The sequence below is a fragment of the Podarcis gaigeae genome (assembly GCF_964106915.1).
Source record: "Podarcis gaigeae genome assembly, chromosome: 1".
NCBI lineage: Eukaryota > Metazoa > Chordata > Lepidosauria > Squamata > Lacertidae > Podarcis > Podarcis gaigeae.
Window position 1 is genome coordinate 43,394,041 of NC_139678.1, and position 22,792 is coordinate 43,416,832.

At 42.7% G+C, this 22,792-nt stretch overlaps 2 protein-coding genes and 1 long non-coding RNA gene across 8 annotated transcripts in view; 1 reads left to right on the plus strand and 2 right to left on the minus strand.

The window, feature by feature from the left end:
- The window catches only part of INO80 (INO80 complex ATPase subunit), a 56,090-nt gene extending 47,158 nt beyond the window's left edge, over positions 1–8,932 (minus strand). For all 3 annotated transcript variants that reach the window (XM_083744166.1, XM_083744165.1, XM_083744164.1), the window contains exon 1: positions 8,795–8,932. The gene's annotated coding sequence lies outside the window, so the exon portion shown is untranslated. The remainder of the gene's footprint in view (positions 1–8,794) is intronic.
- Positions 1–13,389, plus strand: LOC310847717. The gene is made up of 5 exons (XR_014565974.1): positions 1–2,740; positions 2,976–8,797; positions 9,202–9,348; positions 9,518–10,738; positions 11,325–13,389. It is a non-coding gene; the product is annotated as an uncharacterized lncRNA (long non-coding RNA).
- The window catches only part of EXD1 (exonuclease 3'-5' domain containing 1), a 23,164-nt gene continuing 11,735 nt past the window's right edge, over positions 11,364–22,792 (minus strand). For all 4 annotated transcript variants that reach the window (XM_083744695.1, XM_083744697.1, XM_083744696.1 and 1 more), the window contains exons 6-12: positions 21,562–21,629; positions 19,991–20,077; positions 18,976–19,080; positions 18,751–18,831; positions 17,185–17,328; positions 14,685–14,876; positions 11,364–13,357 (exon numbers count right to left, since the gene is read on the minus strand). In XM_083744695.1, coding sequence (XP_083600821.1) covers positions 12,686–13,357; positions 14,685–14,876; positions 17,185–17,328; positions 18,751–18,831; positions 18,976–19,080; positions 19,991–20,077; positions 21,562–21,629 — 1,349 coding nt within the window. In that variant the 3' untranslated portion in view covers positions 11,364–12,685. The remainder of the gene's footprint in view (positions 13,358–14,684; positions 14,877–17,184; positions 17,329–18,750; positions 18,832–18,975; positions 19,081–19,990; positions 20,078–21,561; positions 21,630–22,792) is intronic.

The following is a 22,792-nucleotide window of genomic DNA, read 5'->3' on the forward strand; positions in this document are numbered from 1 at the left end:
GGAATTACATTTTCAAAGTTTGTTCCCATGACTGTCCAACTAGGTAACAGAACAAAATTAAACATCATGTGATAAAAAAATGTTCAAATGGTTTCACTTAAGTCTTATCAAATTTTATCAGCAGGGATCATAATTCAGGTTGCAAAAAATATATATATATTGTTTTTTATTTGGCCTTGCATCTATCCCCCTGGCAAAGAGATGAGAAAGACCTGGCCTGAAACTGAGGAATATTGGTGGTTTTCTAATAGCATCCTTGGGAACCCAGGGGCTTCTTGGAAGGGTTTGTCAAGGAGAAGTAGCAAAAGGAGGTTTGCCCGACCCTGTTGCTCTTCCCCTGCAAGGTACAGCTGCAGGAAAGAGATAGGTGTATCCTAGTTTATAAACTCAGTTCATATGAGGCAACTGTAAGGCCAAAGAGACCAAGCCGACACATTGTGTGAACTAAACATGCACTCTAGAACAATGCTGGAGAATCCCCCAGAGGGATCCATCGCAAACAAGTCAACAAGGAAATTGTTCCACTGACTTTTAAAAAATCATCTATCTGACGTGATATGACAGCTCTTTATTCTAGAATCTAGTTCATTGACAGGGATACATGATAGCACAAGTGATACAGGAATAATGCAGGGAAATGTGAATTGGCTTGCTATACATCTAGTGTTCCAACATCTAGTGTTCCAAGACCATGTAAGCCACTACAACAGTTGCATAATGCAGCATACAAGCTCACATATTTCAACAGTTCTTGTGATATTTATTTATTTAACAGAACTTATGCTAGTTCTTCTTGCATTTGCCAGCAGATAACACAATACAGATGTCACAACTTATTTATGACATTAACACCGAAGTTCAGAAATTGCATACTGCTGACTTCACCGCTCTCAGAATATATAGGTAATCGCAAAAGTAAACCCGTTTCAATATTATTTTATTATTTATTAATTAACTTTTTTCTGCCGTTTAATGTAATAAAAGACTCTAAGTAGTTTACATCAAAACAATATGCATCTGCATTATCCAAATAAAACTGAAGAGTTTTTATTTTACCTAAATGTTACCAGAGCATAGACAACAGACATTAAGCTATCTCCATCCAAATAGGGGAGCAGCTGGGCTACTATCCAAAGCTGATGAAGGCACTCCTTGCCATTGAGGCCACCTGAGCCTCAAGCAACAGCAAGGACTCCAGGAGTACCCCCAAGCTACTTACCTGCTCCTTCAGAGGGAGTGCAACCCCATCAGGAGCAGGCAACCTCTCACCCATCCGGTCTAAGCAATCGCCCACTAACAGTGCCTCAGTCATATCAGGATTGAGCTTCAGTTTTTTGGCTCTCATCCCATCCATTCTTGAGGCAAGCCAACAATCCAGCACATCCAATGCCACACATGCAGATAAAGGAGAAATAGAGCTGTGTTTCATCAGCATATTGCTGACAGTGTACAGTGGTACCTCAGGTTACATACGCTGCTAACCCAGAAATAGTGCTTCAGGTTAAGAGCTTTGCTTCAGGATGAGAACAGAAATTGTGCAGCGGCAGGAGGCCCCATTAGCTGAAGTGGTGCTTCAGGTTAAGAACAGTTTCAGGTTAAGTATGGACCCCTGGAACGAATTAAGTACTTAACCTGAGGTACCACTGTACTCCAAAACTCTGGGTGAACCCACTCAGCAGTTTCATGTAGACATTAAACACCATAGAGGGAGAAAATCAACGCTGTGGAACCCCACATTGACGGCTCCATGGGGCCGCAGAGCACACCCCAAACATCACCAAAGTGAGTGCCACCCCACCCCACACGTATACCATGGTTGAGTGTAGCAAAAGCCACTGAGAGGTCGAGGAGCATTAACAGGAAAGTATTTTCCCTGTCTTTCTTTTGACAGAGGTCGTCATACAAGGTGACCAAAACAGTTTCTGTGCCAAAACTGGGCCTAAACCCTGACTGAAATGAATCTAGAGTGCCTGGTTCTGGTCCGTGACCATCAGCTCAAAACTCTATAATAATGACTGGAAATAATGACCTTGGTTCCCAAAAGGTTTAGTTGTCAAACAAATTGGCTTCCAAATGCCGCAAACCCGGAAGTGTGTGTTCTGGTTTGTGAATGTTTTTCAGAAGCCAAACGTCTGACACGTTTTCCACTTGAGTGCAGGAAGCTCCTGCAGCCAATCAGAAGCTGTGCCTTGTTTTTCGAATGGTTTCGGGAGTTGAATGGACTCCTGGAACAGATTAAGTTTGAGAACCAAGGTACCACTGTATTATACTTAGGAGCTATGGGGTGAGGAGGAGTTCTATCAGCTAGGAATTCCCAAATGCAAGTAAGCAGGCGCTTACCAGACAATGAAATGCAAAAGTTCACTTTGCTTGTGAACTAGAGGCGCTCTGCTCTAACTACTGCTAACTAAACATTCGTGATTCCTTTTTTTTCCTTTACAGAATCTGTGCTCTGGCACATGACCTGCACAATAACAAGTTCCACCACAACTCCTTGCAAAGGGTGAATACTATATGGCTGACATTATCTTTCCCTAATAGCTGACTCTTCTAATGGAGATATCAGGGGAACCAAATGCAGGAAGAAAGCAGAGAGCCTGATAAACAGTAGCTGGGAAGATGTTTCTTCCCCTCCATTCCACCACAGTCACATAGATCTGTGGATGAAGACCTGTTGATGGTGCCACATGGCCTTGTGGTAAACCATGCTGTGACTTCAGCACATGCTTTTAGTACAGTGGTACCTCAGGTTACATACGCTTCAGGTTACACACTCCGCTAACCCAGAAATAGTGCTTCAGGTTAAGAACTTTGCTTCAGGATGAGAACAGAAATTGGGCTCTGGCGGCGCAGCAGCAGCAGGAGGCCCCATTAGCTAAAGTGGTGCTTCAGGTTAAGAACAGTTTCAGGTTAAGATCGGACATCCGGAATGAATTAAGTATTTAACCCGAGGTACCACTGTATTGTGTCACCAGTTCTCTAGTATTCTTAGAAGGGAAGCAATCCTCAATCAACAGTTATGTTCTCAACATCCGTGGGAAACTTTACTTTTCTCCCAAGCCTTGCCAAATTGGTCTATTTCATTTCTGCCATTTTAAAATTCATGTTGATTTTTATATTTTAAAACTGCTTTTGTATTAAGTATTTTATTCTATTTTTGTATACTCCAAATATATACTCTGAATATAGAGTAGTGTAATAAATTATTTTAAATAGTGTTTTGAGCCCAGCACATTTCAAATATCAACCTTCTGCAGGAACACTATGCAATATTAAACTATACTAAAAACTCCTATCAGATCCAGACACTATGGGCAATGCTCAGGCCAGGGATAGTGAGAGTTGCAGTCCAGCAACATCTGGAGGGCACTGGGTTGTGGAAGGCTCTTATAACCCTTTTATATAAAAAATAATAAAAATAAAACTAATCAGGGGCACCCCAGCATGAAAGAGAGCAACTAAATGATGGTTGTCTCTCTCAATAGCTAGCTTATCTACCTATAATGAGCACTTAGGCAAAGGTACTATTATGCAACTGCGGATTATCGTTCTGTATCCTGCCCACTCCCATACAGAACAGACCATAAGCAAATCTTGCAGAACAACCAGCAGCAAACATTTGCACATCCAGCTGTTCTTATGTGGGGTTGCCATCTTTTCATCTAGCAGGGCTGCTATAAGTTCAATTTTGTTTGACAGACAAATTATGTGCAACCAAACTTAGCATGGGGATACAGTGATGGGTGCAGGTGCTATTCCGCTGTCAGGAGTCCTGCTAGAAGAGGTGGTTGGCAACTCTACTCATCTTGCTTTTAAAACTCACTTTAGCACTGATATTGCTCAATGCAACTTTGTCTCACCTGTTCCTATAAGGGCAAGCAAAGAAAGCACCCCCACATTTTTTGATAATTTCAACAGCTTTAATAGTGAGATCCCACAACAGAAGGAAAAGTGGTGCTAGTTAACAGCTGTGTGGTCAATATACCTGTAACCTCTTACCCATGTAGGACTTGCCTTTTCCGCTCTGGAACACCTCAGCTGTGCATTGCGTAGATTGGCAGGCTTCCCATCACTCTTTTTTGTAGGAATGGGGGCTTCCTTGGCCACACAACAGCTGAGCCAGAAGAGGCAGTAACGTACAAGCCACAATTTCTGGCTTGGCTACCAAAGGCACCCAACGCAGACAGTGTGAATCCCTGACAATCTCAGGTGTGCCTGTGTTGACAGGCTCCTCCCAGCCTCCTTCATGGGGAGTCTGTGTACGGGATCAAACCTGGGACCTCATGTATGCAAAACAAGTTGGCCTGCAGAGCAAAAGCTTTAAATAAATCCTCCCTATTCCTAGTTTATATCTGCCAGGGCTGTCGGATGACAAATGTTCCATCCTAGGTTTTTCTCCAGTTGATGTTTGATTTAGGGAGCTGCTCTACTGAGTGTGAAGTGTGGCGTGTTATCTCTATCTTTTTTTGCTTCCAAGACTACTGGCTGCTTAGCTAGGCAGCCAAAATGTGTGTTTTGCCTTGTTGTGAGTTAAATAAATCCCTAGGCTAGGAGTTGAACTGCTATCCCTTATTTCCCATTTTTATTATCTTTCCTACTGGCCTACCAGGGAGCTTATAAGGTTGCTCCCTGGGAGTTTGTTGTGGCTACCGTGCTTGCTTGTTTGTCCCCTGGCTAGCTGCTCCCTCTTGGTATCATTCCCTTTATCATAGCCTACTGGGCCTTGAATTCTTCTCCTGGGAAACTCAAAGATTTGGGTTTGGGTGAGCTAAGATTCAGAGGTTATGTTGTGATTACTTGCTATAAATTAATGTTTTCATTAACTTGCAGCTGATTATTTATATCTTGTACGCAATGATTTTATAGTCATTTGTATGTAACCATCCTAGGATTGTCAAACTTCAGGGCAGGTGTAGAAGTTGAGTGAATACATCACATAGTCTCTTCCAAATGAGCTAAAGATATGCTTGCAGCATCCATACTTACTATTTTTTTTTAAACTTCATAGAGTGACCCAGGGAAACTTACATTTAAAAAAATAAGAACAACCAAAAAACTCAAAATACACCTATAAAATTGGAAGGGAGATCTAACAAATCATGGCCCACTAAATAAAGCCAGAATGGCACCCTTCAAATAAAGGGCCAAAAGCCCAGGCAACATTTCCTGTGTTCCCCTATGCCCTTGCCTGATGAAAGTGTGACTATTTGTAGGCTGCCCATGCTTGTGATATAAGAGGACACAAACTTCAGGAGTGCATAGGTACTGGTGACAACTGCTGGACTATGCTGGATGCAGGATGGTAGAGTGAACTACTAAGGGCACTAGCGTGTCTCTGTGACTGCCAGATTGGTGTGTGAGGCAGGGTGGCAGCAGAGATGTGTGTCTGTCACCACAGTAAGTGGGTTGGTTTCTTCCAATGCTGGCTACTGTGCAGTGTGCAGGCATCATTAACACATGACACTGTGATTTGTGGGTGTAAGCAGTGTTGCCAGGGATGCTGTGGGGGAGTCCGTCAGTGTTGTTATATTCTTCTTTAAAGTTGCATAATTTTGCTGTTGACTTTGCTGCTAGGAGTGTAAGGGATCCCAACTGCATTAAGCTACTACTACATTGACATCAGTGGCATTGACATAGCAGTACCATTGGATTACGCTGTTAGTCAAACTGTGACTTTTGTTGCATTCTCACATAATGGCAGGTGAAGAGAAAACAACAGAGTACAGTACGTGATCCCTCACAAACCCATATAACCGTCAGTTCTGGGTTGTGGACTATGCCACATCTAAAATCTGCACAAGCCTCTAATCAGATATTTGTACAAGACTTCTCCAAAAAGACTATTTGGAATTTAGTACTTTCGGAGACATCTGCAATACTAAAATGCCTGTATGCCACTGGTTCAGGATAGCAAATCAGTAATCTCAAATGGACAACATGTTCTTGAAAAAAGTGTTCAGGCTCTAGCCCAATAAAGGCATTATTAACTTAGTAAGTTTGTAGAAAAACCTTTTTCAAGAATAGTTAAAGAATTACTATATAACAACAAAGATTGAAATCAACATAGGAGTCCGGACAAGAACATACAAAAACTTACCTACCACAGAAAGAAATGAGCAAACTGATAATGGATGACTTTTCAGCAGCTTAACACATTATTATAGGTGAAAAACTACTTTAATTCTGAGAGAAGAGCTGCTGTGTAACAAATCCACAAGTGTTTGTTGTAAGTACCATTGTATGTAGTAAACTTTGCTGTTGTGTGGTAGAAAACACAGCCAAGGGTTGACAACTAGTGATATACACATCTGTCACACAGACCATTGACCCTTATACAAAACTAGTGCATAGGTCGCTTCACAGCCAATACATGACATTTGTGGTTTTGCTTCGCTAGGTCAGTTGCTTCTGTGCTTAACTGGAACAGAATTGTCTTAGGTTTACTGTGCGGGGTTCCACTAAAGCAAAAGCATTTTTACCACCAGATTATGGAAATAAATCAATCCTAATTTAATATTCTTCTGTACTTTACTTTTTTCTTTAAATTTTGCATCAATTTCAGTAAGCAGAAAAACTAAAATTGATTAAAGTTGAGTTTCATTTTGATTTGAATCTGTGGCTATCTAAAGTCAAAGAACAACATATTCATGGTTGCTAAACAACAGAGTAGAAAAAAAATTGCTAGGAAATCTATTGATTTGGAAAGGAAGTTCAAGTTTCACCTTTTTCAAAGATTTATGTGAAAGGATAAAACTATACTGAGGTTATACTGCTATGAACACTTACTTTGGTGTTTATTAAACTTGGTGGGGCTTACTTTCAGTTAAAAGATGGGTAGGATCTGGCCATACATTTCCATTACTCATCTGTGAAATGGTAATACTAGCAACCAACTACAGAACTGTTTTGAAGGCAAACGTATACTTTGCAAATCTGAAGTACTAAGTAAATGTTTAGCAGTGATAAGTTTTAACCTATGCCACATGTTCTTTCTCATTCTAATTTTTCAAGTAGCAGTACAAGATATTCTAGTTGAACGACTGCTTTTGGCTTCTATAATTAAGATGTTAACAACATAACATTTCTAATCCTGGAGCACTAAAAAGCATGAAGAAAAACAACCAAGCTCCAGTCAAAACAGCCCCATGTTGGTTTTGATGCAGCAGAGCAGAGGTGGCTAACTTATGAATGGCCCTCCAGATACTGCTGAACTACATGTCCCATTATCCTTGACCATTGGCCATGATGGCTGAGAATGATGGGAGTTGCAGTTCAACAACATTTAAAGAGCTGCAGATTAGCTACCCCTGCAGTAGAGGAACCAATTTAGCTGCTCTGAATCAAACAATTTATATCCAAAATTTGGAAATGATACACTGTGATGGTCTAATTACAAGCAGACCATTACACCCCTTAGTACACTAATAAGTACAGTCAAACCTTGGTTGTCGAACATTATCAGTTCCAGAAGCCTGTTGGGCTTCTGAAATGTTCAGCAACCAAGGCGAGACTTCTGATTGGTTGCAAGAGCTTCTTGCACTCAAGCAGAAGCCACGTAGGACGTTTGGCTTCCAAAAGCTATTAAAAAACCAGAGCATTTACTTCTGGGTTTTTGGCGTTTGGGAGCCAAAATGTTCGAAAACGGAGCCATTCAACAAGCGAGGTTTGACTGTACTGGTATTTACCTCTCCTCTGTCAAAACACTACATCTACCCAAGAAACCTTGCAGGAGATTGCATAGAAGTCAAGATTAAGATGTGTACTGAAGTCTTTTAAATAACAGAAACACTCACTCCTATTAGTAGTATATATGGAACACAGGCATACTGACCTGTCACAAATACACTTGTGAAAGGTAGGTTTGCTTGCAACCAGGGGGCAAAGGAAGTGATAGTCATCATGTTATGCTACAAGCTAGCCAGACCTTCCAGTTTAAACATGCAACAGCACAATCTTAACCAACAGCCCTCCATGATTGCCATTCTAGTTACCGAGGACAGCCCAGCAGCCAAACGTTTTGGAGTGTGATCAGGTTGCACTATATGCATCCCAGATCAAACTACCAAATCACACTTACCATGTGACCAGTAAGTCATTTACAGCTTTTGAGCACGTGTTCTACATAATCCATGCGAACAGAAATTTTCAGATTAAAATTGCGAAACCGATATGCACTTTTATTTTCTGTTTTACGCTTGACGCTCAAGTATGCTGGGGTCTTGGAATCTGCAAGCACGATCCTGAACCCCACAAACCATACCAAAATAAAACCGAATAAAGAGTCGAACCGCCCGTTCCAATGGTTAACAGACCGCATAGGAAGCAGAGCGGTTGGCAATCCTATAGGCTAAACCGGGACGCTGCTTAAGGCGGGACTGTCAAGCCCATACGCTGAGCTCCCGTTTCCTCGTCCGCCGCCTTCATGCAAAGCGCGGGGCGCGCACGTGGGCTGGGTGCGACCGACACACCCTCACCCCGGCGCCGCACGCTGCCGAGGGGCGGCACAGGCCCCGCCAAGGGCGCCTTTCCTCCTTCCGCGCGAGCGTTTTGCGGGCGAGGGGAGGTTGCCGGGGTCCCGCCCCCTCCGCAGTGGGGGGCGCGCGTGTGCCTGCTCTCCCTCCCTCCGCCCCAGAGGAGCGGCAGGGCCTGTCGCTTTAAGAGAAGGCCCGGCTGCCGGGGCCGCTGCGGAGGGAGCGGGAAGGAGGGGTTGGGTTCGGGGGGGAAGCCGGAACCTGGCCTAGTGGGTCTCTTCGGCGCTGCCCCCTGCCTCGGCCCGGGAGCCCCGGCGTCTTACCTGGTGCGTGGCCCGGCTTGGGCCGGCGGTGGCTTGCGAGCTGCCCGCCCCGCTCTCTGGCGCCGGCCTCTCGCCCCGCGCTGCGCTGGCGCTGCCTGTGCCCTGCCGCGGTGCCTCTCGGCTTCTGCCTCGCCAAGATGGCGGCCGCGCTATTGCTGCTGAGGAGGCGGCGGCTGCGGGCGCTGGGACGGCGGCGGCGGCCACTTTCGCTCACTGAGAGGAGAGGAGCAGGGACACGGGGAGCCATGGCGGGGGGGAGGAGAGGCGCCATGGCCAGGCCAGAACAATCGAACTCGGCACCCCTAGCTGGCCCTCGGAGCCCCCACCTAGAAATACTCGGCGGCGTGCTTCGCCGCAACCGCCACACTGTCCCCGAGCCCACATCCCGTGCTCTTCCCCCCACATAGAACCCACAAGGACCCCTGTAGCATCGATTCGTTCATCGTTCGACTGGTTGAGTCTGGCGGTGACGGAAATTACCGAACGCTTTCGGCCGAAGAGACTGGCGTGAGTTAGCAATTCTCGCGCGAGGCGCCAGCTAAAGGTTCGCGAGGGTAAGATTCCAACGGGAGCTCCTTGGAAGTGACGTAGAGTTTGGCTAACCTTGCTCCTGTGTTTAGGGGTGGGGCTGGGCAGACCTTGGTAGGCCTGCGATCAATTGAGAGCCTTCCTTTTGATTTAAAGTATATTCACATGCAGTAATCGAATTCTCTCTGTTCGCAGTTCGTCTCCACGCGGTTTCTGCAGCATGCTTTTGCCACGACTGTTTTTTATTAAAGCCCGAAAGACGGCACATAAATCTCTTACAGTGAATGAAATAAGATTGAGAACTGGATCCCTTTAATCAAAGGCCCCATGCATTAATTTGATATAACCTGGTATCAATTTCTCTTTCAATTCACCTTCCCACCCCCCATTTCTTGTCTTACCACTTCAGTATTACTGTAAAAGGTTTGCCACTGTGGAAAATAATTGAGCTATTTTTGTAACTGCCTTGCAAGGAAAATTGTGATAGTTCTAAGGTGCTGCAGTGTATTTTGTTCTTGCAATGTATTTGTTTTGGTAAAAGGATATAAATTATATGTAACACTGTATGTGTACATGTATATATATCTGGCCAGGACTTTCCTACTTATATCTCTAAAACCTAAGGACACACTTTAGACAAAATTTAAGTTTTTTCGTGCTGCATATTTACAACTGGAAAGATGGACACCAACTTGAAAGGGCAGATTAACCGCACCCATAGATCTGACTATTCCTAGTTGTGATGACTATAAGCTGCTACTGAATACCAGGTACCAGAGAATAGCTGGTTATGTTGAGACTGCTCAAAGGTCACAGTAAGTTTTATGGCTGAGTGGTGATTTTAACGCAGGTCCTAGTCCCTGCACTTTATTCAGCGTTCTGGAGGGAAAGAAGTAGAAATGAATACACTGAGCCAGGGGCATAATCTTTTCCAGTAGGTCTGGAAAGTTATGGAATCCTTTTCTTTCCTTGTTAACAGTCCTGTGTGACACCTTTTAAGTCTAACCAGGCTGCAATCATGTTCATACTTACCAGGGAGTGATCCACATGGAATTCAGTGGGGCTTAGTTCTGAGTAATCTAGTATTTGTTGTATGAATCCACCCCTTCTGAGCCATAATAAGAAACTTAGGTGCCAGGTGTTAATACAATTGCAGTGTTCAAGTGGCCATACAACTTTCCTCCCCAGAAGTGTTTGGGAGAGCAGGAAACCCTTCTTAAAACTAGGCTATTTTTTCCATTTAGTTAGGTGCTATCTATAGAACAGCAATTCCTAAAGTGTCCACAGTATAATGGAGGGGGAAGAACTTGGCCACACACCTTAGACTTCTTAATTGCCCCACCAAGTCTAGTGGACACCAGCCACCCGTGAATGGGATAAGGAAGCTTTTGCTCTCAATAGTGGAGAAATAGACCAGTAAGTATGTGGAAAAATAGGATGGTAGGCTAAATAGACCTTTGGTCTGATTCAGCAGGGCTCCTTTTAAGTTGTTATTCGACTTATATCTGAGGAATTGTATTTTCAGGCAGCTAAAGGGGTAATCTAGGCCGCAGTGTCCAAATCCATCAGGCGGCGGGGGGTGGGACTTAGTATAGTGGTACCTCGGGTTACATATGCTTCAGGTTACATACGCTTCAGGTTACAGACTCCGCTAACCCAGAAATATTACATTGGGTTAAGAATGAGAACAGAAATTATGCAGCGGCAGCAGGAGGCCACATTAGCTAAAGTGCTGCTTCAGGTTAAGAAGAGACCTCCAGAACGAATTAAATTCTTAACCTGAGGTACCACTGTATATATAACGTAACAGGTATATCCAGCAAATTAGAATTAAAAATGTTGAAAGCTGCGAAACATTAATTCTGTAGTGCATGAAAGTGAATGGGGTGGTGCTAAGTTGGTTGCCTATTCCTCAAGGCCTGTATACAGTGCAGGGGCCACCTGTTTGAAGGATGATTGCTGGATTCCATTTTGAAGCTCTAAAAGATGTTGCTCTGTGCAGATACAGGACCTATATACATGAATGCAAAAAGACCACAAAGAAGAAACACGACTTTTATTTTAGAGAAAAACATTCCAACTGCCTTATGAAGAAGAGTTTTCTTGGGAAAACCATCTACCAAAAAACCCAGCATATTAGGTTTATATCTGAAATGTACACACTTGCATTTTAAGAAACATCTGTTCAAATTCCAACAAACAATATACAGCTTTGCCCTTCTATTTTGAAAATGAACAACTCATACCTATTTTTAAATAACCATGCTTAGGATCCTTTCCTTGCAGTTCTGCTGCTGTAATGCTGCCCAACTAAAGGCCTTTTACCATGTAATTGTTTTCCCCACAAAAAAACAAAGCCAGGACAGATCGTGATGAGTGCTCACTGGAAGGACAGATCGTGAAGCTTAGACTCCAATACTTTGGCCACCTCATGAGAAGAGAAGACTCCCTGGAAAAGACCCTGATGTTGGGAAAGATGGAGGGCACTAGGAGAAGGGGATGACAGAGGACGAGATGGTTGGACAGTGTTCTCGAAGCTACCAGCATGAGTTTGACCAAACTGTGGAAGCAGTGGAAGACAGGAGTGCCTGACGTGCTCTGGTCCATGGGGTCACGAAGAGTCGGACACAACTAAACGACTGAACAACAACAACAACCTTTTGAAACCTAGAACACAGTTATACAGTACTGCATCACATGTCCAATTGATAATTGAACTTCAGAGTAAACATGGGTAGGATTGAGCTGCTTTAAAATGTTTGCTGTTATCTTTGTAGACTATGTTGTACAAATAATGCTATTATTTATGGGTACCTGGTGCAATAAATAACTTTTTATATTGCTCCAGGGAGAATTTTGCGATCCAGAATGGGAAACCTGTTCCAAAGATATTACTGCAAATACTGTATTGGGGAGCAGTGGGGAACAGCTAACAATTCTGCAGATGATTTGTGTTTCTATGTTGTTGGGTGTGGTTTTTTTGAAATCATCATGAAAGGGTTGGGGACTCCTTCCCCCTTTGTCATGAAGTTAACAATACAGGAAGCACATACATGAACTTTAGGTTTAGTTGGATAATTGGAACATTCAAATAGAATGAAAATCAATGGTTCTTTGGAATAATCTGGAGAAAATACTGGACTCAAGACTACAGTGGTAGAATTAACACCAGTAACATCAATTTTGTTTATAGGAGCAGGAAACTGTCATACAACATGAAGGGTATTGTGTCCAGCTGCCTCCAGAATTTGCTCCATTAATGGAAGTCTTCCAATAACGAATTTCAAAAGGAAACAATTTCTGCTCCTTGCCTCCAGGGCTTGGGGCTGGCAGCCCCAAGGCAAGACAAAGTGAACCGCCAAATCACTTCCCCCTATTCTTCTGTCTTGTGGGAACCTGGAGACAGTAATCACGAGTTGTTTGAGAAGAGGGATTTCTACTCATGGCAGCATTAGACAGAGTTTGGCTAGATTGCTTTACAGCTTGAAATGGGATCCTAGAATTGTTTGCTTTTGGAGGTGAAAGGGCAGAAACAGATTTGTTGTCTTCATCCTTGCCTTCTGTCAACAATTCCTTTATTTCCTCTTCTAAAGTCAAATCTACCTTTGTTTGCGGTTTGAACGCTGGAGATGGTTTTCTTCCTTTCACCTCAGATGCTCCCAGTACTGATTTACAGCAAACGGGACGTCTTGCTTCTGTTTCAGATTCAACATTACTCGCACCAACTGTTGCCCATTGATTATTACAATGATTTGCCTGCCAGTCTTCTTTTTCAGAGTTGTCCTGATCATCTTGACCCAAGAGGTGGAGAGGATTGGTAGTTTTAGGGGATACTGCCCTACTAGAAAGAATTAAGCCAGTACTCTCTCTCTGGTTTTCTTTCGCCTTTGCTACCCTTCTTCCCATAGTTTCTAATTGCTTTCTGATGAGGAGACCTTCCTCATTCAGCTGGAAGTTCTGCATTGCCCTCTTTCTTCGTTCCTTGTAAAAATCTGCCAGTTGTCTAAGCTCTTGTGGTAGCTCCATACAGGATATCTAATTAAAAATCACATGCATGTAGATCAGAACTGTAGTATACTTTTTATTACTGTTTCAAGAATAGTTAAATCTACAGATGGAGTTAAAACACTGAAAGGCTCAATACATTCTACTCCAGCTGTGTTAGATCCCTGCCAATGAGGGGCCTGAAAATCCCCACCCTGAAGCAACCCATTTAAATGGCTATCTGCTGCCTAACACTGGCAGGCACTTACTTATGCCTCTGTTGTGATAAATCCCTACCATCGCCAATGCTGTGCCTCTCAGCTGACACAAACACTGCATCCTCCTAACCCCAACACTACTGGGTGTGTGTGGGTGTGTTTTAGCATTTCACTCTTATTTTTGCAAGTAATATTTACTCTTGCATGGTACCCGCTGTGATGAAGGGAACTGGATCCCCTGGAGGGGAACCAGCTCAACTTTTTCAAGGCTCACTCCCCTCTGGGCAGGGTGTTGGCTCTTTGTGGTCACATTCCTCAGGTAAGTCCTTTAAATACCCATTTTCCATATGAAGAGGACTGGCAGGAGATATAATACAATCAAATGCAATACTAAGGATCTGGTATTGAAAGAGGTGTTCCTGGGTGATAAGAGCATTGGCTTTGCATGCAAAAAGTCACATCTTCAATTCCTGGCATCTCCAGGTAAGGCTAGAAAAGATTCCTGCTTGAAAGCCTGGAAAACCACTGCCAGTCAGTGTAGACAACACTGAAGTTATTTGACTGGGTTTAGATTGCTCTTTCCACTGGCGGCCCATGGGGGTCGTTTAACCGGCTCATGGCCACCCCCCCGCCACCTGCCTGAGGACTGCTGCCACCCACTCGGTCAGCTCCCGTGCACCGCTAAACCGGCGCTGAGCAGAGTGGGGACCACCTTCCACAACGCTGGCCGGCTTCCCATTGGCTGGCTCCTGCAGCCAATGGGAAGCTGCGCATACCTGCGTGCCAGAAGGAGCATCAGAAATAGTGTTTGCGCATGCGTGCATGCACACACTCTGGCCCACCGTGGCGTCTGTGGGACCGTGAACCAGCCCAAGCCACACAAAAATTGCCAACCCCTGAACTAAACACTATTCACTCAGGTGTTCTCTGACTAGCGCTGGTTCCTGTTGCATTTAGTTATGATGGTGTTACAAACAATTCCAATTATTTTTTTGTGATTTATAATGTGAATTGCTTTGGAATCTCCTGGAAAATGAAAGCAGAACAGGATTCAAACAAACAAACAAACAAGTATCAAACCTCAGTAATGTGCAGTTCTGAAATCTAAAAGCAAGACTGGCAGCAATAAGGAAGTTGAAAGTTATTGAAGTTTCACTTACCTCTGTGCTCCCCAGTGGATCTGCAGATCCTTCCCGAAAGGCATTTAGATATCCATCCACCAAAGTTGTTAAGTCAGACATGATTTCATCGAGTAGCAACATGCGGAGAGGGAGGAGGTATGCTGCCTCCAGAGCCAACACTTTCAGCAATGCAGGTGGAAGGGGTCGCACAAACCATATCTCGGGGTTTTCCTACATACCCCAAATGTAAAATGAAAAAAATAATAATACTAACACTTCCCAAACTGGAGTTCAAAATGCAATTGCTGGTATAACTTATTGGCTTAGACTTTCTCAGGGGTGCCCAAACTTTTTTTAAAGAGGGCCAGATTTGATGAAGTGAACATGCGTGAGGGCCAACCAGAATTGTTGAGCTTTTTCTAGGAGATAAACTGCCGCAAGGGCCAGATTAAACCAACCAGTGGGCCAGTTTAGGCCGCCAATACGGACTTTGGACATGCCTGGCTGTGCATCAGGAAGCACTGGGCTGAATTTTGCCTCTCCTATGAACTCACGTGACTTTAGGTTAGCAATTTACTCTCAGCTGCAGCCCTCCATCTGTATGAGAATACCAGCCTACTTTACAGAATTACCAAGACAGTATTGAGGATTGGTCATATATACTATATAAATGCTAAGTATTAGAACCACGCTAAACAAACATGATTCATATTAGCAATATCAGATTTTAAAACAAACAAATTATGCAAGTTTGCTCAGATGTAATCGCTAATAAATTCAGTAAGACGAACTCCCAGGTAAGAACACACAAATACCTAGTATTCTGCACCCGATAGAATCTTGCATCTTTCATACCAAGCCTCGATTAGCCATTTGTAAACTTTGGTTTCTTGTTTCCCCGTTGCTTCTATCCTTTATCTGTTTCTCTTTCTATAATATTCCCTTCTTAGACCTTCATCTTCCTTCCACTCCTGAGATTTCCCTAGGCTTTCCCTGTACCCCTTTTCCTCCCAAGAACATGTTTATAGAGAACTACTTGCTTCTGGACTCCTTGATAACACCTTTGCATTCCAAGTGTTTTCAGAACCATCTCCTGCCCTATGTAGAAAAGTGGGCTTTTATTCCTCCTAAAAACAGAGAGATCTTAAGTTGCTTAAACCCACTGACTACTCCCAAGTATGACTTAGGTAGTTGGATAGTATGCACAGGTCACAATACTGACCCTTGGGAACCCCACTTCTCACATCTCTCCATTAGGAGAACAATCAGTTTATTTGTATTCTCTGCTTCCTGTCATTTAACCAGCTAGTGCATGGGTAGGCAACTAAGGCCCAAGGGCCGGATCCGGATCGCCTTCTAAATTTGGCCCACGGATGGTCTGGGAATCAGTGTGTTTTTACATGAGTAGAATGTATTATTTTATTTTAAATGCATCTCTGGGTTATTTGTGGGGCATAGGAATTGATTCATTAATTTTTTTCAGAATATACTCTGGCCCCCCACAAGGTCTGAGGGACAGTGGACAGGCCCACTGCTGAAAAAGTTTGCTGACCCCTGAGCTAGTGGGTCCATAAGAGAACTCTTAATCCATGGCTTTTAAGTTTATCTTTGAAGAAACCGTGTTAATTCTACTTAAGCAAGAGTCTTATACAGTTGTTACTTTTTTCTTTAGGAATGCTTTCCACCAATTTACCTGGAAAAGATGTTAAGCTATGTGGCATGTAATTTCCCATATTCCTTTTTATAGCAGATATATTGTTGGCCATTTTCCAGGCCTCTAGCACTGATATTGGGGGCAAGTTACTTTTTCTTTTTATAAGAACAACTATTTCACATTTGCGTTATTTTAAGAACTCACCAGTGAATACCCCCTGGAACCAGTGATTCTATGAAGTTACAAGAAAGGAGACTCCAACTAAACATCAATAACTTTCTGACAGTAAGAGCTGTCTGATAGTGGAATGGACTCCCTCAGAAAGTGGACTTTCCTTCCTTGGAAGTTTTTAAGCAGAGGTTGGATGGCCATTTGTCAGGTATTCTTTAGTTGAGATTCCTGGACTATAGGGGGTTGGACTAGATGACCCTGAGAGACCCTTCCAACTCTACGATTTTATGATTCTACTGTTTGCAGTACCCTGTCCCGTGCCAGCAACCAAACTACAGTGGTACCTCGGGTTACAGATGCTTCAGGTTACATACACTTCAGGTTACAGACTCTGCTAACCCAGAAATATTACCTCGGGTTAAGAACTTTGCTTCAGGATAAGAACAGAAATCATGCTCCGGTGGTGTGGCGGCAGCAGGAGGCCCCATTAGCTAAAGTGGTGCTTCAGGTTAAGAACCTCTGGATCGAATTAAGTACTTAACCCGAGGTACCAGTGTAATGAACAAATACGGAGTATACCTTCTCTTTGACAAGGTTTGCATAATTGCCATAAAAGTAGCTTCTAAAGGACCATAACCATAGCTAATAACATATATTCTGGTTACACCAGAACAGATTTTCCAGAAAAGGATGGGATGGCTCCATCCCACTTACCTCAATCACACGCTGCCTTTGTTCCATGAAAGAGATGCATCTGTAGGGCATCCCCAAGTATTGCATTAAGCAGTCTTGTAGAGAGCTGATACAGTGAGGAAGGAAGCCACCTGTTTCTACTGAGAACTGCAAGACATCAGCAACCTATGAAAGGAAGCAGAGGGACCCACACTTTACTGGCTAACAGCATAATAACTCTACAGAACATCCACTGCCTAAACCCTTATATTCAAGATCGGTCACTGAGACTTTCTCCAGGAGGGTTGTTGGCGAGGTTCATCTGGCAGGAACAAGAACGCGAGCCTTCAATGTCATTGGCCCAGTCCTGTGGAATGCTCTGCCAATGAAGATTCAGCAGGGGTCTTCTGTTTCAACCTTTAAATGCCTGCAGAAAACTTTTCTTTGCTGTCAGGCTTATGCAGGCAACTAAGAAAGCATAAGGGACGCGGGTGGCACTGTGGGTTAAACCACAGAGCCTAGGACTTGCCGACCAGGAGGTCGGCGGTTCGAATCCCCACGACGGGGTGAGCTCCCGTTGCTCAGTCCCTGCTCCTGTCAACCTAGCAGTTCGAAAACACGAAGTGCAAGTAGATAAATAGGTACCGCTCTGGCGGGAAGGTAAACAGCATTTCCATGTGCTGCTCTGGTTCACCAGAAGCGGCTTAGTCATGCTGGCCACATGACCCAGAAGCTATCTGCGGACAAACGCCGGCTCCCTCGGCCTATAGAGTGAGATGAGTGCTGCAACCCCAGAGTCGGCCACAACTGGTCAAGGGTCCCTTTACCTTTACCTTAAGAAAGCATCTTTCCATAATAGCTAACTGATTGTTGATTTTTTACATGTTTTTATTACATATATTATTGTAAACCACTTTGATATTTCTTGTGATATAGCAGGATATAATTAATGAAGAAGACTTCAGATATCAAATTCATTTCTTTTCTGGTTTCTGTAAAATATTGTCCACATGAAACTGAAGACAAACATCCTTGAAGTAAGTTATTTCTTTATGAAGATGATGGTAATGATGATGATGAAGAGTTTGGATTTGATATCCCACTTTATCACTACCCTAAGGAGTCTCAAAGCGGCTAACATTCTCCTTTCCCTCCCCCCCCCCACAGCAAACACTCTGTGAGGTGAGTGGGGCTGAGAGACTTCAGAGAAGTGTGACTAGCCCAAGGTCACCCAGCAGCTGCATGTGAAGGTGCGGGGAATTGAACCGGTGGCTCTTCTGTCCCAACCACTTATTTCTTTACCATGTCTACTCAGAAATAAGTCCTACTGAATTTAGCTATACTTACTTGTTTTTGAAAAGATGACGATTTACACCATAAAACAATAAAATGTAATTAAAAACTCAGTATCATATAACAATTTGCATCTCAGATGAGAATAAAATTGGGGGGGGGGGAGAGAGAAGAAGCACATATGCCAAGTTTAGCTCCTTGGAGGAAAGGCGAGATATAAAATGTAATAACAAGTAATGAAAACAAACAATAAATACGCAGCACTGAGAAGTGTGTTGAAAAATCTAGTTAGAGAACAAGTAACTAACAAGGTACCTGTGTATCAAAGACATTGGAGAGCATAACTCCATACTGGTGAGAAAGACAATCTGAAAGCCACCGGCAGTCATGGATAACCTAAAGAAAATAAGGAAGAGGTACTGTAGTAGTTGGTGAAATAAAAGAAATATATAAAAATGCAATTTTATGTTGCCATGTTTACGTTATTTCACATTTTCTCTACATAGGTTCTCAGATGCCCTGTGCTAGACAAATACTTACTTTCAAAATGTTCTGATCTTCCAGTATCATTTGGAGTCCATTCTTGAACACTCGAGCTCCCAGAAGGAAAACATCAAACAAGAAAACCTTGCTCTTTGTTGCAATCTATAATAAATATACAGGACAGAAACAAAAATTATATGTACCTGTTTTACTTAAATATTAGCAATAAAATATTTTCATAATATGAATCTTATTGTCCTAACAGAATCTCTCTCTCTCTCTCTTTCTCTCTCTCTCTCTCTCTCTCTCTCTCACACACACACACCTGAGACAAAAGACAAGACAAATAGAAGACATATGATCTGCTCTGAGTGAAGGTAAGAACATAACTGTCGCTTCAAGGGAAGAAAGCCAAAATACTTCCTTCCAGAATGCATTCCTGCCTTCAAGCAGTAGGGGAAGCAAATCTACTTAGAGGGTTTGTTCTTCTGAACTGCTTAGAACAGGGGTCAGCAAAATTTTTCAGCAGGGGGCAGTCCACTGTCCCTCAGACCTTGTGGGGGGCTGGACTATATTTTGGAAGGGAAAAAAATGAATTCCTATGCACCACAAATACCCCACAGATTCATTTTAAATAAAAGCACACATTCTACTTATGCAAAAACACCAGGCAAGCCCCACAAATAACCCAGAGATGCATTTTAAATAAAAGAGAACATTCCACTCATGTAAAAACACGCTGATTCCTGAACTGTCCGCGGGCCGGATTTAGAAGGCGATTGGGCCGGATCCGGTCCCCGGGCCTTAGTTTGCCTACCCATGGCTGAGAAGGTCCCAAAGGACTCTAGAGGGCCCCAGGAATATATTTGTGTATGTTAACAAAGGGCTACATAACAACACATTAAAGAAAAAGGGGAGTTATACTGAAGACCCCAGATATAGCATATTCTTTGTTCCTCTTAGGTATCTCTTGGTTATAAGAAGACCACTGATTAAGAAACACAAAATCAAAAGTTTCGGCCCAAAGGTTCCAAATAGCAATGTTAAGTGCTTATAAAATATTCCTTCTTACCTGTAACCAAGAGAGTTTTCCATGGCGACACAAATTGACACCCTCTGCTGCTACACTACAAACATTCTGCTTTTTGATGTGTACCATCTAGTGAAAAGGGGAGAAACTACTAGGTAAAGGAGAGTGAAGAAGACAGGTCAGAAAACATGATGCCTCATTTGTGACAAACATAAAATTCACACCCAGCATACATCGGAGGTAGTGAGAAACAAGGGATAATCAGCAAAGTGTAAAGATAAAAATAACCCAGGGTTTCCATTCCTTGAGCATTACTAGCGTTTATTCAGACAGTACCATTAAATACAAAGTTTTAGGTGTAAGACATTCTACAGCCTAACAAAAGTTTCCCACCTAGATGGTGTTTACTATGTTATTTTCTCATGTAACAATATACCCTTTGTACTGTGGTTACCCCAAGGTGGTATGTTAAGATGCTGTTCTTTCATCTATGGGAAAATTATACAATTAAAGTAATCCACTAAAAATTATTAAACTCAATTTAGAATTGGTAATAAAATTTTAAATTTTTGACACCTCTCTCTCTCTCACACACACACTCCTGCAAGAGCCGCCAACAACAAGCCTGAACAAGTGATTAAGAGTTGTACTTTTGATTTATGGCCAGATTTTCCAACAGTTTATACTGATGTATTCAAGCACCTCACATTCTAAGTGCCAACCAACATGGTCATTCAAGGCATATATCAGAACACTGTAGCCATTGACCAGGACAAGTTACAGGAAGCCTGTTGCAAAAATTTCAATGGCTACTGGTGAAATTTCCAGGCATTAATTCAGTGTTGGTTATAACGTACAAAGTCCAACACAACTTTGGGTCTGATTATCAGAAATACTGCATTCCATCATATGAGCCTGCCTGTGTTTCAAGATTCTCAGGAGAGGCTCTCCTTTTCCCTCTCAACATCTGAAGCATGTAGGAGATCAAGAAAGGAAAGAAATTCTGAAACTGCTTGTCAGAGAAGAATCTCTGAGGATCTTCTTGAATGACCTTCTTCTGGCCAGACAGGCAAAGATGCTTTTATCCAAGCACAATCTGACTTTCTCATACAATCAGAGTTGGAAGTGACCTTGAGAATCATCTAGTCCAACCCCCTGAAATGCATGAATATGCAGCTGTCCCTTATGGGGATCGAACCTGCAACCTTGGCATTATCAGCACCGTGTTCTAACAAACTGAGCTAATCACTGTAAATATTGCAATTTGTTCAACTGGCTGTTGTTCTTATTGATTTATGTTTTACATACCTCTTTTCTGATTTGATTATTATTTTGGATTTTACTGTTGCTCACTGCTATATCATTTAGTGGAAAAATTGGAAACAAATTTAACAAATGATGAATTCTAAACTTTCAGATTTATATTAGATTTATACCACTTGGTGACTGGTCAGAGTTTTCAATGAACCTTGGGAAAAGTAGTGTGGTGCTAGGTATTCCATTATAAATCCTTGGCCAAACTACAATTTCCCAGAACAGCGACAGACAGCAATCCCCCTAACCCCTAAAACAAAACAAACACCCTTAAGTAAAAGTAACAATATTATACTCACTGCAGAACCAAATTGCTTCTGAAATTGATCAACAACAACATATTCTATGTCCTCCCCTTTGTCTTGATCTGCAGTTAAAAAGATACCATACTAAACATTTTCTCTTGCCTATGCTCACAGTATATGTTTGTAAAATATGTATTCAAAAATACACTATGCTTTCTCCTTTACAAAAAAGGTAAGCTGTGATCAGACATGAAACAATACTTAGAAAACAGATAAAATAAATTGATTAACTCAGTAACCCTTTCTTCAAAACATGTTTGTTAACAGCAAGTTACACATAAATCTCTTAAAAAGCAGGTTGTTTCTGGATCCTCTTTTGTCAAGACACAACTGTAATTAAAAGGCCTTTTTTTCTTACTGCTCCATGACATGAATAGAACGATATAAAGTGATACAGTTTCCAAATGAAGCATTTGAAGACTAGGAAATAAAAGCTAAGGCTTTCTGTATTACAGCGACCATATTTTTTTACATTCCATATACCGGTAATTTCCAGTTGAATACAGAGTCAGTCCTAGGAATTCTCTTCCACCCAAGCAATTACAGCACTAACTACAAATACTCCATTTTGCCCATTATCTTATCCACAGCTGTAAATAAACTACTGCACTGGATTTCTGGGCTGAATTGCTTGCTGAATACACCAAGGGCTGATTAACCTTCCACATGGCTTAGGCTATGCTAAAGTTGAAAAAGTGCCTGGGCAAGCAGACAGGAGATGGGTAGAGGTATGCCCAGAAGAGGGCATTTTCTGTGGTAGCCCCTACCAAGGGTCAGCAAACGTTTTCAGCCGGGGGCGGTCCACTGTCCCTCAGACCTTGTGGGGGGCCGGACTATATTTTTTTGGGGGGGGGACTGAACGAATTCCTGTGGCCCCACAAATAACCCAGAGATGCATTTTAAATAAAAAGACACATTCTACTCATGTAAAAACATGCTGATTGCCGGACCGTCTGCGGGCCATATTTAGAAGGCGATTGGGCCTGATTCGGCCCCTGGGCCTTAGTTTGCCTACCCATGCCCTAAGCTATGGAACTTCCTACCCACAGACCTGCATCTGGCACCTTCATTGTACAACTTTCAGAGAAGGTTGAAGACATACCTCTTTACCCTGGGCTATTAATATTTTATGTTTTTAGGACGCTACTTGTTTTTTATAGTTGAAAGTTGTTTTTACTGCTGTAATCTGCCCTGGGACTTTAATGTGAAGTGTGGGGAGCATATA